The sequence below is a fragment of the Microchirus variegatus genome (genome assembly GCF_963457635.1).
Source record: "Microchirus variegatus genome assembly, chromosome: 15".
Taxonomy (NCBI): Eukaryota; Metazoa; Chordata; class Actinopteri; order Pleuronectiformes; family Soleidae; genus Microchirus; species Microchirus variegatus.
In genome coordinates this window covers 16,431,651-16,450,047 of record NC_139816.1, presented here as the reverse complement: position 1 = coordinate 16,450,047, position 18,397 = coordinate 16,431,651, and the positions used below count along the sequence as shown (strand labels likewise).

At 41.7% G+C, this 18,397-nt stretch overlaps 3 protein-coding genes across 3 annotated transcripts; 1 reads left to right on the top strand and 2 right to left on the bottom strand.

The window, feature by feature from the left end:
- Positions 1-713: 713 nt before the first annotated feature.
- fen1 (flap structure-specific endonuclease 1) lies at positions 714-5,128 on the bottom strand. The gene is made up of 12 exons (XM_083901924.1): positions 5,088-5,128; positions 4,483-4,577; positions 4,144-4,246; positions 3,920-4,022; positions 3,599-3,662; positions 3,367-3,476; positions 3,046-3,182; positions 2,330-2,396; positions 2,040-2,171; positions 1,781-1,932; positions 1,069-1,183; positions 714-848 (listed from the first exon to the last, which is right to left on the bottom strand). The coding sequence occupies exons 2-12, from the start codon at positions 4,562-4,564 to the stop codon at positions 771-773; spliced, it is 1,143 nt and encodes a 380-aa protein (XP_083758050.1). The 5' UTR covers positions 4,565-4,577; positions 5,088-5,128; the 3' UTR covers positions 714-770.
- A 377-nt stretch (positions 5,129-5,505) lies between these two features.
- On the top strand, positions 5,506-14,504 carry tm9sf1 (transmembrane 9 superfamily member 1). Its single transcript, XM_083901922.1, has 9 exons — positions 5,506-5,806; positions 8,007-8,221; positions 8,559-8,690; positions 9,642-9,764; positions 9,899-10,257; positions 11,000-11,154; positions 11,583-11,768; positions 12,961-13,234; positions 13,651-14,504. Exons 2-9 carry the CDS (start codon positions 8,015-8,017, stop codon positions 14,042-14,044), a joined length of 1,830 nt encoding a protein of 609 aa, XP_083758048.1. The 5' UTR covers positions 5,506-5,806; positions 8,007-8,014; the 3' UTR covers positions 14,045-14,504.
- Positions 14,505-15,260: 756 nt separating this feature from the next.
- Positions 15,261-17,967, bottom strand: nanog (nanog homeobox; the record flags this gene model as incomplete). The annotated part of the gene is made up of 4 exons (XM_083901784.1): positions 15,261-15,596; positions 16,167-16,310; positions 16,400-16,800; positions 17,556-17,967. The coding sequence occupies 4 exons, from the start codon at positions 17,965-17,967 to the stop codon at positions 15,261-15,263; spliced, it is 1,293 nt and encodes a 430-aa protein (XP_083757910.1).
- Between the last annotated feature and the right edge of the window lie 430 nt (positions 17,968-18,397).

Sequence of the window (18,397 nt, the reverse complement as noted above, 5' to 3'; positions counted from 1 at the left end):
TAGTCGGATATGAGGCCAAGTTTAAGTGGACTATTAAACATGCATGGCTAATTTATAATTAACACAAGCTCCCAAATATTTAATCTGCATTGTGGTCGTTCTGTTTACTTATTTATTATGGTGACCACGCTTGAAACACTGAATGTTCTCTTATTGCTAAAGATTACATTATACTACTTCAGACATTACTTTTTCAGAACCCATAATATCTCACATATGGAGATAACAAAGTTATTTACACACACAAACAGATATCAAGGTGGAAATCTATGCATTCATTTCAGTGATTGTGCAGTGAATGCAACGCCCTCTTGTGGACAATGCACCACATTACAGACTCACTGGACTCCCAAAAATGGTGCTTCATGAAACCTTTTCAGCAACTTGGTACTTTGTGAACATGCTTGTAATGTTAACCACTGTTAGTACACACACAGATAATGGTGCCGGTTATTTTTGCTAACTTATGTTTAGAATTTAAAGTGTGTTAAAGTAGCTCATATTGTGCACATGGTCAAATCTGGCAGTTTATCTCATGAGTAAAAGACAAAGACAAGTATTATACAAAAAAAGGACATCCTTGTTTTTATTTTACAACAGAAAACACTGAAACACTCAAATTAAAATGATAATAATGATTATTTGTATATCATATATGCCAGATCTAGCTTAACTAATCATGACAAATACTCAACAGGAGCTCTTTTTTTTGTATTTGTTGTGTTTGATTGCAATTTTTACTGAAGCATCATAGGATCTGTCTGTTCAGTCTATTTGCCTCTCTTAAACTTGCTCCCTGTTGCTCCAGTCTTCTGCTTTTTCTTCGCCGACCCTTTAACCTCAGGCTCCTGCGTGACACACAAAAGAATTAAAACAAATGAGTTCAACTTTCAGATAATAATAGCATCAGGTTCATCTATAAAAGACAAACCAGCAACTGGGAAATCATTAGAATCAGAATAAAGCAGCTTTTATATTATTTACAGTCAAGGAAAACTACATTAACACATTACTTTGAGGGGATGAATCAGTCAGGGTGAGTTCAATCAATTGATTATGTTATATTACCTTCCGCTTGGAGGAGAGCGATCCAGTGACGGAGAAGAAAGAGTCCAGTCGCCCTTGTGTGCTGCCCTGTCGACTCTTTGAGATCTTCTTGCAGCCATTGCGAATCCTGTCCTCACTGCACACAGACATTCAACATAAAATGTCAATTTTATTGAATGTTTCGCCAATATTAAAAATCTGTATGAAGACTATTAACGTTCAAAAACAAGCGCTTGTTTTCTACATATAAAGATCTATTTACAAGAGCAGGACATTGGTCAAAATAATAATTTAAAGGGCACCATGACAAAAATCTACCAATTTACACAACTGTAGTACTGTTTGCAGTGACGTCAACTTGCTGGAAAAACATGCAAAAGAAAAGTTTTTTGGCCAAGTGAGACCAAACAAGCCAGAGTTGACTTATTCCTAACTCATGATAACACAAAACAAATGCCAAAGGAAAAAAATGTAGCATCTTGAGGACTGGAACTGGTTTATACAAATAATTACTAAGACAACTGATAATTATATTAAGACCATGAGACCTAAAAAACAATATTCACTAAACCCTCTGTTGTATTTCAAAATAGTTTTAGAGCTTAAGATGTCAGGGTAATTACAAGTTGCTATAAATATCTAAATGTCCAGAGCAACTGGTTCTTCTCTGTGAAGTCAAGCAGAAGAATACTCCGGCATGCAGTACGTGGTTAAACGTCAGCCAGTGTTTCACCTGAACTGTTTCTCGTTGCACATGAACTGGATCAGTCCGTCCTCGTCTGGCTCAGTCCACTTCAGGTCCACAGTAGAACAATCCACCACCTCTGGCTCTAAAAACAAACTCCTGGCTTCCTTGTACAGCCAGTCCTCTGGAGCAGGGTGCTTCTGCAAGACGCCAAGCAACACACACACACACACACACACAGAATCAGAACCCGAGTCAGTCGCTCCTGAAGCTGAACGACACGGTTACAGCAAAAGCATCGACTCACGCTGGTGTCAATGTTTTCAAGGATCTCCTCGATGCTGCCGTGCAGTCGGATCAGATCGATGGCTCTCTTTGGGCCGATTCCCTTGATGGTGCCGCAGTAGTCGCAGCCCAGCAGGATACACAGGTCGATGAACTGAGATGGACAATGGAAATAAGCAGGAGTTAAATATCACCCTTGTGTACGTTGACGACAGTTAATAACCATGAGATGACACTTGTTTTGACATTTTAAAGTGAAAGTTGACTTTGGACTAAACGTGACGTGAGGATGAACTGATGAGAGAAAATCACCTGTTCATTGGTCAGACCGATGTCTTGCAGGATACGACTGAAGTGGAATTCTTGGATAGGAAGTTTCCTGAAACAGAAATTACCATGTGCACATATTAGGTTATTGGCCCATATATTTAACCACTTTTTTCCTCTCCATCTGATAAAATATATCTGTTTAATGATAACTAATAATTAGATCATTCGCATAATAACAACTTTGGTATCTATTTACCGATCACCACTAATCGTCTCTCTGTACTACGTTTTATGTCTGTGCATTCTCCAATTATTACAGTATGAACTTAATATTAAATACACGAAACAGGCAAAAAACAACAAATATACTTTTGGATGAAAAAATAAGGTTTTAGTGACTTGGCAACATTGGTCAAGAACAATAATGCATAATTTGTTAGTTAATAAATAATAAATCAGCCAACATTGATGATCAAAAAACAGCAAATATCAGCCCCATTAATCGGGCTACGTCTAGATTTATGTCTCACTCAAAGCTAATAGGACAAAATTACCATCAGATGAACAGGTCACTACAGTGAGCCAACAGTATTTGTTCAGATAACATTGCGTTATTAACCTGAAACATTATTTGGCTTTATTTCAACCAGACTGGTACCAGGTTTCACTTTATCATCAAGTATAGACATAAGATTGCACCGCAATCAGAAAACATGAGCCGTCACTGAGAAAAATCAATTATGCAGGCATAACATTACTTTGCTTCACTGGCAGTGAGGTGTCGGAGCAGGATGTTCGTCCCAAACGTCAGTCCGTCCATATCCTCTGTCGCCGTGGCAAAAACTTTCCCTGATTTAACCAGAGCAGCACAGCTGGCCTCTGCCTCACATGGAGCCTTTCATACAAAAACAAATCAAATTAGATTTCACATATTCATTTGATCATGTGTGTCCCTGATACTGATTCCTCTGAAATGTGGGGGATAGGGTTGCATCTGGTTCTTATATTCTGTCTTTTTAAAACATATTGAAACAATAGAAAAGGGAACTGGGAGATAATACATCAACTCTTGGCCTAACCTCGACGTACGGTACCCCCATCAGGGTCAGCAGCTGTTTGCATTCATCATTGTGCTGCCTGGTGACCTTTACTAGACGTTTGGTGAATTTGTCAATGTTCTCTTGTTCCCCTGTGTTGAGAAGAAATACACAAATTACTTCAATCTCTTATTATATAGGCAATTCCTGACACGTTATAATTGAGCCAAATTGCTTAAAAATAAGAATAATCACAAGAAATCCTGAATTATACCCATTTCCTGAGCTTGAGCAAGCAACTTCTCAGCTTCTGCTCTCCTCTCCCCTCTCTTCTCCAACTGCAGGGTGAGGAAAAGAAAGAGTAAGTAAGCACAGTAACAAAGAGGCAAGTTGCAGGAATGAAAACATTATTCATCATTTTAAAAGGAGAGTTGAGAGCAAATATAAATGTGTCACCTTTAAATATTTGACTTAACGTGGTTTAAATGTCTTAGTATTTAAAGAAAATTCAAATACAGAGACAAATACAATTGTGACATATGTTAATGTTTAACAAGGTGGAACATGTGCAAAGGATATCAAATCTCGTCCAAACCTCGGCGGATTTGAGCTGTGGTGGTTTGCCATCAAACACGTACACGGGTTTGATGCCGTGTTCCAGCATGCGGATGGTCCGATAGAACATTCCCATCAGGTGACTGTGGAGAAGAAAAAAAATCCACTCAGCGAGTTGAAGTATTTCAGTGTGGCCTCAATCTGCATTTCTACTGAACGACACCTTGGCCTGTGCTTATAGTGTCTGTATTTAGGGGATTGTACCTCGTTGTCTCTCCATCTGCATTCTGCAGAACATTTCCGTCCTGTCGCACAGCGATCAGGAACTGGTAGATGCACATGGAGGCATCTATAGCAATTTTTCTTCCTGAAGATTTAAAATAATAATAATAAAAAAATAATAATTCAAAAGTTAATCGGGTATTCGGCATCTTAAAAAGTATATTTAGTTATGTTGAAACCATCACTACTACGGGCAAATTCAACTATACTTGGATCTAGTACTAAATGGAACAATTCTAACTCATTTTTGCAAGTGATTTTTAAAATGCTACAGTTTTGGAAACACCATAGAAATGCTCTGTACTTCATGTAAACATGTACCAAAGTAGTTCTTGATGTCTTGTTCTTTGATGGCACCAGGCGACTGGTCAGCAATCAGCTTGGTAAGCCCGTGTATTCCCATCGTGGTATGACCTCTGAAATGAATCAATATCATCACAACACAATGATACTGTGACAATCGATATATTGCAAGACAATAATATAGTGACACATCACGATATCTGTCAAAACGTCTGTGAAAAGTTAACAGTGCTTCTTGGAAACAGGATTTCTTGTGTACCACTGGTGGTACACATACCACAGTTTGAGAAACATGGAGTTCGTTTACAAACACTTCACACATGCACATGCATTATTTTCAGCGAGGAAGAGGTCATAAAACTCAGCATCTGAGCTGACCGGTTAATGGTTATTAGTAAAGCTGTCTCTGTGAAAAGTGTTTGCATTTAAACTGAAATATTATCAACACAAAAGGTTAACTTTGTCGCACTGAGGTCGGGGATGTTGCCGGAATAGCGGCTCTCATGGGCCTAAAAACATAAACACAGACGTATGTACACATCCACAATCCTAACATACATGCTGCTGACGTTCGGTAGTTTCTGACATTTATCGTGTAAGTGTAGAATTTACTTTTAACTCACCAGTTAGCTCTTAGCTCTGTCTGCTGCTGCTGTTGTGTCTCACTTGTCGCTCTCCGTGGCTTCACGGGCGCGAGAATCTGCGTCGGTTTCGCGGGAAACCAAATTACAGACATTACCTGTCAACCCGTCGAGCACAGCGCACTGGAAAATAACGGCATCTGCGATGCAGCGGTGATTACATTGGTCTGAGTGAGAACGCGGAAGTTCCACAGAGGCACTGATTGGTTCAGCAAAGATGAAGGATATCCGGTCTAAATATCAGATAGTCTTACGCTTCGGCTGCTGCAGACTGTCGAAATGCTCATATTCTCGGTGCCAAAGTACGAGGACGAGCAACATTAGCGTCATATTATCTGTGAGAGACAGACGTTACTGACAGCCGTTAACGTCCGCGGTGTGTTTGTTTCTCCGCCCACTCCGGAAGAAGACTTCTTATTTTTTATTTTCTGAGGTGACGTGGAGTCGTAGCTCTGTTGCTGCACTTCACTGTCTCGTATGTCCGTGAAAGTACTCCGTGTACACGGATATGGACACAGCGAGCGCATAATAACGCGGATACCGAGGCTTTTCAGCATGTTTAGACGTACATCGCAACACTGAGCTCCAGAATCGGGGCACACCGGAGCAGGAGGAACATCGTCGGGGCCTAGAATCAGAGGAATCCGCCGGATAGACAGGTTTTGTTGGCTCTGAGGCATCCGGATTGACTTCCAAATACAGTAAGACGGAGAGAAGACACATCATACTAACTTCTTATAACAGCAATTTAACGGTTCAGAATGAAAACGCATTTTGTTTTACGTGAATCTTTCACCACAGCCCACTTCCTCTATACATAAACATATGTGGCACTTTTAACTCTTTAGCTCTGTTCTTGGTCTTCTAAAATAGGAAGTTGTTTTCATTTAGGCATCACCAGACATTAAATTAAACTTTAAGTGTAAACTTTAGTGTTGACACTTTGATCTATCTATCTATCTATCTATCTATCTATCTATCTATCTATCTATCTATCTATCTATCTATCTATCTATCTCAAATATACATTTATACACTCACACGCACACGTGTATATATATAAAAGTATTTGTTTTAAACCAATAACTCAATCCCAATAAACCCAATAAAGCAATCTAGAGTTTTGTCTTCTGGACTATCATTCCACCTGTCATTCAACCTTCAAAAAAAGTATCTCAGAAATGTCATCTACAGACATCTCCTGAAATGCATTGTAGCACTTGCATTTTCCATACATTTCATTTGATTTAATTATTGTATATAATTATTTAAGTAATAGTTTTTAAAATTAAAGTCAGATGTATCTTTAGAATCGCCTCTGGTCGTGTTTTACATACACATTGGAGGATTCATTCATCATTCAAGTTCTCTTCCCTGCATTAGAATGAAGAGTAAGACGTGGCAATTCTTAGTCACATTTTAAATATGTAACACAATTAATTTTAATCATAATACGTGGAAGATATGTTACTATTAGGTATTTCCCCCTAAATCCTTCAGTGTGGTTGTTTCAGTGTTTTCTGGGCTGTGTGATGCTGCAGGTCATTGTTGCTGTGCTGAAAGTCGAACCGTTGCCCCAGTGTCGGGTTGTGTTCACGCTTGACAAGTTTTTCCTCAAGGAAATCCTTATTCAGGTGCATTCAGTTTTCAATCAGTTATGAAAAAGCCCCCACCTGTAGCATAATGCAACTACTATGAGTTTTGCAGAGCTCAGATATCAGCTGAATGACTCAGAACTCTTTAAATGCTGTCTGACAGGGTATTGTATATGTTTCATTCGAAATTGGCTTTTGTCACTCGCCTATAAACGCTCGGCTGATGGACTGCTGCAGAGAAGGTAATTTGTCTAGCAGGTTCTCCAACTCTGATTGAGAGCTCCCTGACCAAGATCCTTCTAGTGTGGTGGTTACTCAGGTTTGAAGAAGAGTCCTGGTGAACTCAAATGTCTTCCACTTAACAGTTATCAAGTGTTTTAGCAACATCTCATCAAGTGAGGCTTTAGGTGGTCGTCATGGCACTAAGGGAAATCACTAGAGAGTAACAGGAGATGGTTTGTTCCGAGATAAATGACAAGTGATCAGCTTTCTAGCGCACTGCTTTTTCCCCCCGTAACTCAGCGAGAGCCAGAAGCAGCATGACCGAATTCTAGTCTGAAACCAGCTCAGCTCTCAAAGCTTTATTTTGTATTCTTTTGGGATGGTTTGTAATGTACTCAGTGGGTAGGAAATGTAAATATGAAGATGCTCAATGCAGGATATCAAATACAATCAACTAGATTCTAAACACTCCACAAACTCTGTTTGCTGTGATGACCAGGTTCCCATTTCAGTGCTGAGTAGGAGGAGTACGCCTTTTAAATCAACTGTTTAATATCCGGCATTAATAAACCTGCTAGTGAACATATCTTTATGTGCATAGCACAGAAGCATCAAACTTATATGTTGAAGAACATTGATCGCTGTTACCAAACCTGGAAATGATTTTATCCACAAACCAAAATTATTAAATTTTAATGATTTGTTATCAGTTATGTGAAGGAACACTTGAAATATTTACATTTAAGAAGCTTAATTATTGAAGAAAAACTCAAATGACTTATCAAAAATAGTTGATGATTAATTTAGGAATCAATGAATAATCTAATGAATGAATAATCGTTGCTGCCTTTGCAACCATTTTGAATAAGCTACCGCAAAAGAAGGCATTTTTGGTCAAAACGATCACAAAAACTGTTCACAAAACAACTGGACAGTTTTAATTGGCATTATATGTTATGTCTCAAAGTGTTGTATTTACACTGAAAAAAATAACATTTTGATATGCTATGTGGGTAGGGGTGGCATGTGCCTACATTTATTTCATAAATCAAACATGTCCCTGTTGAACTATCTGTCTTTTCAGCTGAAGCCATGCAGTGCAGACGGAGACGCCTGCTGGCTGGCTGCTACAGGACAGTGGGCCCGTGCTGCATCTTGGTCCTGTGCATGGTCTCAGGCTGCCTCGCGGGCTACAAACAGGGGGAAAACGTGACTCTCTATGTGAACAAAGTGGGCCCTTATCATAACCCCCAGGAGACATATCACTACTACACCCTGCCTGTGTGCAGGCCACAGAAGGTCAGTTCTAAACCCTGTATTCTTGGGTTGTTCAAACACACAGAACACATGTTCATATGTAATGTTTGTCATACTCGTAAACTGAACAAGATACAAGGTAGTGGGATGACAGGTGTGATTTCAGCTACAGTCACAACAATAAAAAGTTATTACCCACCATTAAACAGTATGGTTCTTTAGGAGGAGGCATGCAGTAACAAAGTGTGACTGTAGATATTCCCGTACACGCTGCTCTCACAGCCTCATTGTGTAACATTCTGTTTTGAAATCACTTCCTCAAAGATGCATGACCAGTTAATTCTATGTGCTGCTTTTGTTTTATGCGCTTCTCCCTCAGGTAAACCACAAGTCACTGAGTCTAGGAGAAGTGTTGGACGGCGACAGAATGGCCGAGTCTTTATATCACATCCGTTTCCGAGAGAATGTGGAGAAAAAAACTCTTTGTCAACTGAAACTGTCAGAGAAACAGGTATTTTTTTATTTTATTTTTATTTTTTTTGTTAATTGAGTCAGAAAAGGTTTGAACTTAAATCTGCAGTGTGCTTTAATCTGGAAACAGGATCTAACTTGGGGAGTGTTTGTGTATAGAGCAGCAGTGCAAGGATAGGCAGACATGTATCCAGTTAAACTGCTGCACTAATTGGGCTGTAGAATTCGCTCCTGAAACTGTTCGTGGCCGAGTCTTTATGTTTTTAGTCATATCCGCCTTGCTTTTCCAGTGCACCACACCACAATACACAGAGGACCACAGAAAATTCCATGTGGATCTTATTAGCCTGAGTTGCACACTACAGTTTTGGAACTGTATTTTGTTAAAGTTCATTGATGATTAAGTAATTTGACATTTCCTTTGCGTCATAAATGGATGCTGCAATGAGTATTTATACCCTCCTTTTAAGTAAGTGGTACTCATAAATAGAACAAGCATTCCATTTTAAAGCACCACATGGATGTGGATTGCACAACATACTTTTCAGCTCTTTCACCTCTTTTCATTGTCTTCAAGGCATCTCTTTTGGAACAGTAACCTTCTCCTAATCTCATGTATGTGTAGAGGAATTCATTGGTGAGGGAGGAACTTGCATGGCAGAATAAATGTGCTGGGTTTTGCAGTAAGGAACCCTTTGAAAACAAGACTCTTCCTCTTAAGGGGCTCATCCTTTTATGACCTTGTGTCGTCTATTGTAATGTCATTCATGTAAGATCCCCTCACCTTAAACATATATAAGATGTGCTTGCTCTTATCTGTGTATTTGAATATGAGATTCAGCATCAAAGCTGCCATTGACCTCACAGACTAAGCTTTTACTCTATTTAAAGAAGGACCTGTTGTACTGGTTGTAGTAAAAGCTGTGCACATTAATATTATCAGTAAACGGGATGTGATTCATGCTGTGCCCTGTCTGTGTGTGTGCATTAGGTGGACCAGCTTCGAGAAGCCATTGAGGAGCTGTACTACTTTGAATTTGTCATGGATGACATCCCCATCTGGGGGTTTGTGGGACACATAGAAGAGAGTGGCTTTCTGCCTCACAGTCATAAGGTAAAGCTGTTGTGCTTTTGTGTGAGCGAGATGTAGAAATGTCCCCGTTTTCAGGGAACCACGTTCTGCATCGTCATCCGTCTCATCTCCCTTTCTGTTTTTTTTGTGTGTATTGTCTCCATCTCTCCCACCAGGTGGGTTTGTGGACTCACCTCGACTTCAACATCGAGTACAACGGTGACTCTGTGATTTTTGCTAATGTCTCGGTAAAAGATGTCAAACCTGTACCTCTGGAGGAGGGGGCGGGTGCAGCGGTGGGTGGAGTTGGCTTGGGTGGAGGAAGCCTGACTGTCACTCACACCTACAGCGTGCACTGGTTCGAGTCCCCCCTGACTTACTCGCGGCGAGCCGAGCGCCTCAGGGATTACTCGTTCTTCCCCAAAACACTGGAGATTCACTGGCTGTCCATCATCAACTCCCTGGTGCTGGTGGTGCTGCTGCTGGGCTTCGTCATCATCATCCTCATGCGCGTCCTCAAGAATGACTTTGCCAGGTATGTAAATGAAGTAGCAGTTGATGGTAAAAGGTCATAATAACACAAGTAAAGTCATTAAAATTGCTTAGTTTTCAGTAATTATTTGAAAATGGCAACGGAATATGCAGCCCTGATTTCTCCAAGCAGTCTGTTCTACACTCTGGGATTATCCAAAAAAAAGATGGTCTGGCACCTTTATGTGTTTCAGCATAGATCGAGGAACAACCAGTAAAGAGGTGTATGAGGCTCTGAGCGAGCAGCAACAGGGCAATGGTGTTAAAAGTTAAGTCAGGACTTTAAAACAACAGATATGTTCTGCTGCTGTCAGTGATGTTGACTTTTGGTTATCGTCCACTCTGTTGGCGCCATTAGCATTTACTTCCCTCCTCCCTACGTCATCCCACGATGTTAAATAGACATAAATAGGATCATAAATAGTGGTTATTGAGCCGAACTGCATGAACAACTCCTTTTGGTGGAATTCTGATTCCTGGATGGATCAGATGTTGCAGAAAAATAATTACTGTTGCAACACTTTTTAATGCCTTGGTCATTAAGGAAGATTGTTAAAGAACATGTTTTCTTCTCTTTGACATCACAAAAGCTAAATGTGGCTTTTTATTGCTCTAAACTAGCAAAACCACTGGTATTTGTGGACATCTCGTTGATCTTCACTTCTCACAGGTGTTTATAAATGTATACGAGAGTTTTCTTTGGTCTTATAACTTCCTGGGTGACGACACCCTTACCTCGCCTGCAGATACAACGTGGAGGAGGACGGCACCTGTGACGACCTGGACCAGGGAGACAACGGCTGGAAGATCATACACACTGATGTCTTCAGGTTTCCCCCTTACAAGAGCCTGCTGTGTGCTGTGCTGGGCGTGGGGGCTCAGTTCCTGACTCTTGCCACGGGTGAGCGCATGAACACAGCGACACAAGTGGCTGAGTGTGAACACAGAGTGAAGAGTGATGAAAGCGTGTGTGTGCTGTCATCATGTCAGACTGGGTGTGTAAGTGTGAGAAAAACGAGCTCAAGTGAATCAAAGCTCGGAAAAGGAAAAGTATGTGGTGATCAGTGCTAACATGTTGCAAATTGGCTACAAATAAATTAACGTATGAGCTTTGATTGACGTAATAATGCTGTGAATCTACCGCTGGTCAGGGGACGTCAGCTGAGGAGGCTCTCTCATCTTTCCTGAGGACAGATTGCATTCATGCAGCTCAGGAATGTGGACTTGTGCGTCCTTCAACCGCCTTTTGATGGAATGAGAGGACGCCTTCAGATCTGAACGTGGCGCGATCCGCTCGTGATTCACCCTCCTGTCTCCTCTGTGCCACAGGGATCATCCTCATGGCTTTGTTAGGAATGTTCAACGTGCACCGCCACGGCGCCATCAACTCGGCGGCCATCGTCCTGTACGCTCTGACCAGCTGCGTGTCGGGCTACGTCTCTTGCAGCTTCTACACGCAGATGAACGGACATCGCTGGGTGTGGAACATCATCCTCACCTCGTGTCTCTTCTCAGGTGAGTCTCAAAAAAAAGGTTTTGCAGTAATAATAAAATCAGCAATAAGTTCAGATCAGTACAGTGAACTTTAATGATATATCTATCTATATTTGAAACTGATAAGTATTGTCATAGTATGGACATGATTTAGATTCAAATAAAACACGTCTGTCGGTAGCTTTATGTTTTGTCTTCCCATTTAGCTTGTATACATGTGCTTTTTAGCCAACAGTTGAAACATCTTCACAGGTTCAGACTAATATTTTTTCTGTATTAATATGAAAATATGTGTTATTCTTTCCTAATAATACATGTTGTTGTCAAGGTCAGGATGCTGGCTGTCTCTCTTGGCTAGTTTTTCTTCACAGTGCTGTGGTTGTTCTTACTGATTTTTAATTTTAAGAAAGAAACGGAGAAAAAAAAGATTCCAAGGCTTGATTGCCTCAGCTTTTATAGAGAATTAGTCTGGATGGGTACAATAGAGCATCATTAGTGTATTAAGGAAATTCTCCATGAGTGTTTCCTGTAAAACACTCAAGGTTGCTCTGCTTAGTTTTCATTCTCCTTCATGAAAGAGCAGGAGCATACATCTAATAAATTAGAAGTAAACTTAATTTCATTGTATCATTGTGAAAGCATTTATAGCATTGGTCATTTGTTTCATTTAATTGTATTATTTTACAGGAATAGATTAAAAGTAACCATTAAACTGGCCTGGCATGGAAGTCAGAGCACTCGAGTGAGAAGATCAGGGAAGAAGGTTGCTAAGGATCTTATATCTGAACTAGAAAAGCACTCACAAGCACGACAAGGCAGCTCAGTGCCTACAAAATAGCGATTAAAGTAGTGATAGAGTCTATGGATTACTCCCAAAATTTAATCAATTGTTCCTGGTCCTTGTGTGGACATTGTGGATATTTCCTGAAAATGTAATCCAAATCCATCGGTGACATTTCGATGACATTTCGTTATGTTGCCAACAGACAGACCAAACAAACAAACTCTGGCGAAAACATATACCTCAAAGAATAAATGTTTGTTTGTCTCTATGTGGCCCTGTGATGGACTGATAACCTGTCCAGTGTGTACCCCGCCTTTCGCCAAGTGTCAGCTGGCACCAGTGGCCCCTGCGACCCTCATGTGGAGGATAAAACAGTAGATGATGAATGAACCAATAACACAAAACAATGAATGCCTTCAATCCCCGCAGCTCCTCTTTTCATGACGTGGAGCATCGTGAACTCGGTCCACTGGTGGTGCGGATCCACTCAGGCTCTCCCGGCCACCACGGTGCTTCTCCTGCTGGCCGCCTGGGTGATGGTGGGCTTCCCGCTCACGGTCATCGGAGGCATCGTGGGAAAGAACCGGGCGGGGAGCTTCCAGGCGCCGTGCCGCACTCGCAACATTGCCCGACAAATCCCCACCCAGCCCTGGTACAAACACACGGCCGTGCACATGGCCATCGGCGGCTTCCTGCCATTCAGGTGAACTGCTTTTGAGGATCAAATTCTCTTCATAATGTGTAGTCTTAATGCAGAGAGGTGAAAAGGGATCGGATGAAATTAACATTTCAGTACTTGTATGAAAGCTATTTTAGTAGAAATGCACAGCTCATGACTTCTGCTAATGTTTCATAATGGTTATTAGGGAGATTTTTATATAGGACTGCTTTGAAGAAGAATTTTAGGGATTAAATCATGAAAATATGTAGTGTGTAAATATAGACATATCCATTGACCTCCAAAGAGACAACCCTTTGCTTGCTTTGTGTGATATATTCTTGTTTTTAATCATTTAGCTATTTTGTCTGTCAAAGCACTTTGTATACTTGTCCTATATTGTTAAAATTATTTTTTCTTAATCGCATTGTTTCTCCTCTCCATCCGTTTTCTCCTCACAGTGCCATCTCAGTGGAGCTGTACTACATTTTTGCCACCGTTTGGGGCAGAGAGCACTACACTCTTTATGGCATCCTGCTGTGCGTCTTCGCCATCCTCCTCTCAGTGGGCGCCTGCATCTCAGTGGCCCTCACCTATTTCTTGCTGTCAGGCGAAGACTACCGATGGTGGTGGAGGAGTGTGCTGAGCACCGGCTCCACCGGCCTCTTCATCTTCGTCTACTCCGTCTTCTACTACCGGAACCGGTCGTCGATGAGCGGCATGGTTCAGAGCACCGAGTTCTTTGGCTACTCTCTGCTCACGGCGCTCGTCTTCTCGCTCATGCTGGGCAGCGTGTCCTTCTGGGCCTCGCTGGCGTTCATTCGATACATCTACCATAGCCTCAAGATGGACTGACTAGACGTTAAACACTCGCACAACTGTACACACACAGTTCCTCATAACAGACATGGACAATCTTCTCCCTCCTCCCCTGTTCGTTCAGTCGTACAAACACTTGTTTTGGGGTTAATGCGAGGAGACGGGGCCTTTACTTTGACATTTCACTACAGGACTACTGTATGAGACGCTTTAATTTGATGGAAAAATAAAGGGAAAATTGTAGAGATGGATATTTCCATCATGATTGATTTAGTTGATAATCATATATATGATGCATTGTGGCATCAGAGGCTCTGGTTTTGGAAAGATCTTAATTCACTCTAATATTCCGGTTGTCCTGTGAGACAGCGGACGCACACACCAATTTCATCATGTAGCATTGAAACTGTTACTACTGGCACTTAAACACATACATGTGTCAGGCTGATAAACACATTTGCACTGGCCCCCTTGAGCTGGATGTGGCCCTGTGGTGGATAAGATGACAATATATGCCTTGTAGGTTAAAGAGTTGCTGCAAACGGTTGGTGGTGGTGGGAGCAATATTGTTTCTGTATGTTTTGTTCACCAATGGCTGAGTTTTGGTTCTATTGTAAATATTGTCTTTTCAATAAAGTGCTTTTTAATACAAAATGACCAGGAAACCTAGGCTGATATTTCACCCATTTTTAAATATTGATCGCTGATGACGCCTAAATTATACTTGCAGAAAACACAAGCTACTGCACTTTTGACCACAATGCTATCAAGGATGATCTTCGTTCTTCTCGGCTAGTGCCAATAGCAACCATTTACCCAAGCACAATTAGACAGTATAAATACTAGCATAATTATATCAAGATACTCAAGGAAACAAAGACAAATGAGTCAAATTGCTGAATTGAACTTGTATTTATCAAGGGGGGAAAAAAAACATGCACACCTAAAACGGCTCCAAAAAAACACAAGGAGTGTAACACGAAGACTGGATCATCTTGTCCACAGAATACACCAGCATACATTAAATAGTTGCATATAAAAATAGAACTTCGCGATAAAAATGTAAAATACATTTGAAATGGAGTATGAACAGGGTGTATGTACACACGGCTGGTTAAAACCCACCTCAGTCAATGGATATAATACTGGTAAGAAATTCAGAGGGGGAACAGGACTCGGCAGGTAACGTGTAGAGAAAAGCTCATGTGCACAACTCAAACATTGAGTTAGAGGCAGGCGATCGGTGCTGTGTTCAACTGTTAACGGGCTCCTCATCTTTGCTTAAGCTGGTATCAAGTCCGGTGTTATTTACAGTGGGTGCGCCGAATGTGTTGGGATTGTATTCGTAATGGCTTGCGCTCGGGGGCATGGGCCAGCCGGCTGCCTGCGGCCTGCCGTGCATTGCAGTCTGGGGTGAGGTGGTGGGCCAGGAGGCGTAGCCAGCAGAGCCAGCAGCGTTGTTCATAGCCAGATAGAAGGCCAGGTTCTGTGGAGCGGTCTTCTTATAGGCCGCCTCCATCATGTGCTGGTTGTAGTGCTCCTTGAACTGGGCCTGGGCTTGGGCTTGGGCTTGGACCTCTCCTCGATACTGAAAGAAACAAATGTGAGTAAATATACGCTCTCCCATTTCATCATGTATACTTGAACACACTTGTTACAATGATTCCCAAAGTGGGAGTTAGGCTCCCCAGTGGGCCATGCAGGTACTGCAAGTGGGTCATTCAAGGCCATACACATTTAATCAGGGTTTCTAATCTTCATCTTTGTAACCAAAAGGAGCTGTAGTAATAATAATAATAATAATAATAATAATAATAATAATAACTTAATTTCTCTTGAATGCCAATCATAAGACGTAAAATTGAGAGCTCCAGAACAGTTAGGTTCCAAGTTTAGGCTTAGAATATATGTAAAAAATATTTTTAAAGCATCAAATTACTTTTTATTCTCAATTACTTTGTGTGCTGAGTATACATTGTTTAACTCTCATTGTCTCATCAACAATTGAACTCCTATCGCATGAGTAGACAATACTTTTAAATCAATGGTTTTATTTGGCTCAATTAAAAAAAAGGGACCGAGGTATTTAAGTTACAGAAACAAATATATAGAATTGCATTTATTGTATGTTCACAGACATTAGCTTGTATGTACTCACAGGTGGGATATGTGAGGGGAGGTTGGTGTACACAGCTCCATGTGCAGGGGCGTCTTTATTGACCGTGTAGCGCTCAGACACCCAGCTGTTGTCCTTCTGGTGCCTCCTCAGCTTCATCCTCCTGTTTTGGAACCAAGTCTTCACCTACAAACATGGAAATTCCAACTGATCAGCACACACTCCTTTTGTTTAGCCACACACACACACACTATGAAGTGAACCCAACCCCTCACCTGTTTGTAGGTCAGCCCCGTCACTTCCCCCAGGTTCTTCATCTCAGCTGGGGTGAGGTACCTTTGGACACTGAAGCGCTGGACGAGAGCGCTCATCTGACTCTCGGAAAAGGCCGCTCGCACCTTTATTTTGGGGTTACTCGGCGCAGTAGTGCTTGGTTTACTGGGGGCAGCGGTTACAGGTGCGTGCGGCAGAGCCGTGACATCGTTTGTGACCCGACTGCCTACTACGGCAAAGTTCAGCGGCTCATCTGAGAGAGGGCTGGAGACGTCCTTTGTGGCTATGGGGCTCCTGCTGTTGATCACATCATTGTCCAGCTCTTTCTTTGCCCAGGTAGCAGGATCTGTCTGCTGAGGCAGACCTCCCTCTCTGCTGCTGCTACTGCTGGAACTCCATGAATCTGTGTGTTTAGAAGTGACAGGGATTTAGCTTTAAGGAAAGAAACTTCCCATTACAAAATATTTTCTTGGTGATCTGCAGTGCTCGTCTTGTCCTTGTGCTCATGTTTTGAAAAACGTGTCTTCCTCTGTCCTTGCACTTTGTAAACCTGATGTATTCTTTTATCTTTGCATTATATAGCCAGATTTCACCATCTTCATTAGCATTTAAAACTTTAAACTAAGGGTTCTATACATCACCGCTGTCTTAGTGTTAAAGTATTTTACTTTGCATGATTTTAATGGTCATTTCCAAGAAAACCAACTAATATGACCCAATTCCTTATAAGATTCTGACACATTTCACTGCCATTCTGTGACATCTGATATATTTATATAGAGATGGATGTTTCAGAAGTCAATAACAACTGGATTTTATACATTAATTGTTTGGTAAACTATGAGGAAAGGGTTGGAAAGGGCTGTGCAAATGTATTTTACAATTTTGGGGGGACTTTCCCCTGTATTTGTGTATTAAAATAATTGTTTTCGTATAGAAACCATGAGATTTTCCCTGTATTTTTGTGTTAAAACAATCATTTTCGTGTGAAAACCAGAAAGGTCTCATGTGGGTTTGTACCAATACTCCTCCAATGCCTTTTCTGTCTCGTTTTATCTTCAGATGTACTTGTAGTGTGTCTCTTCTACTTAAGTGAAATAATACAATTACACTACAGTTGCTTCAGTCGCAGTGGACAGAGACTCCGGAGCTTCATACCTGGTGAAGTGTGCGCCTCGGAGTCGCTCGGTGAGTCACTGCCGACTCTTCTGGCCTCGTTATCCCTGGAGTCGTAGGCAGCAGCTCGTTGAGGTCTGGACAGGAGCAGGCGACCTGTTTGCGTGTCACCCAGGTAAACGACACCGGAACCCGGGTAATGTTGGTGGCCGCTCACGGCGTGCTGCTCCGGGCTGCCGGGTGGAGACTCCTCCCGGGCTCTGGCGGTGTTGGCGTAGTAGGCCTGCGTGACCCCGGGGTTGTAGTTGCTCAGGTCCGTGACCCCGGCCTCGCTCCAGCAGCTCAGGTGGTTCCCGGGGTTCTGCTCGGACCCGGGCTGGTACATCAGGCCGTACGCATACGCGTGGTAAGAAGGGTTGTAGTTGTAACTTATCTGCGTCTTCCAGTCCGTCATTTTATCAATAAGGTTACAGTGCCGCAATTAAAAAGGTAAACAAAAAAAACCGAGAGAGAAAAAGACACGGTCAAGTTTTGTTGCTAAAAATGGGACGAAACCACATGACCTGGTGACCAGATGGATCAATCAACCTTACACCGGCACGAGCTCTCCGCCGGCCTGTTTATAGAGAGGCGCGTGGGTGTGCGCACGAAGGTGGGTGGTGTTTGGATTTGGACCAATCTCCACAGGAGGAAACATTTTATTGGCCACCGATGTTTTTAAAATTAGGACATTCAAGTAACGTAAAGACTTAAATGTACAAAGTATCATTTTTAAATGATCCGGCGTCCCTGATTTTGAAATGTTTCAGACAGACACTAAAAAAACGTTTGTTTGGTGACCTAAAGTAAAGTTAATGAACAAACAAAAAATTTAAATCTGCATC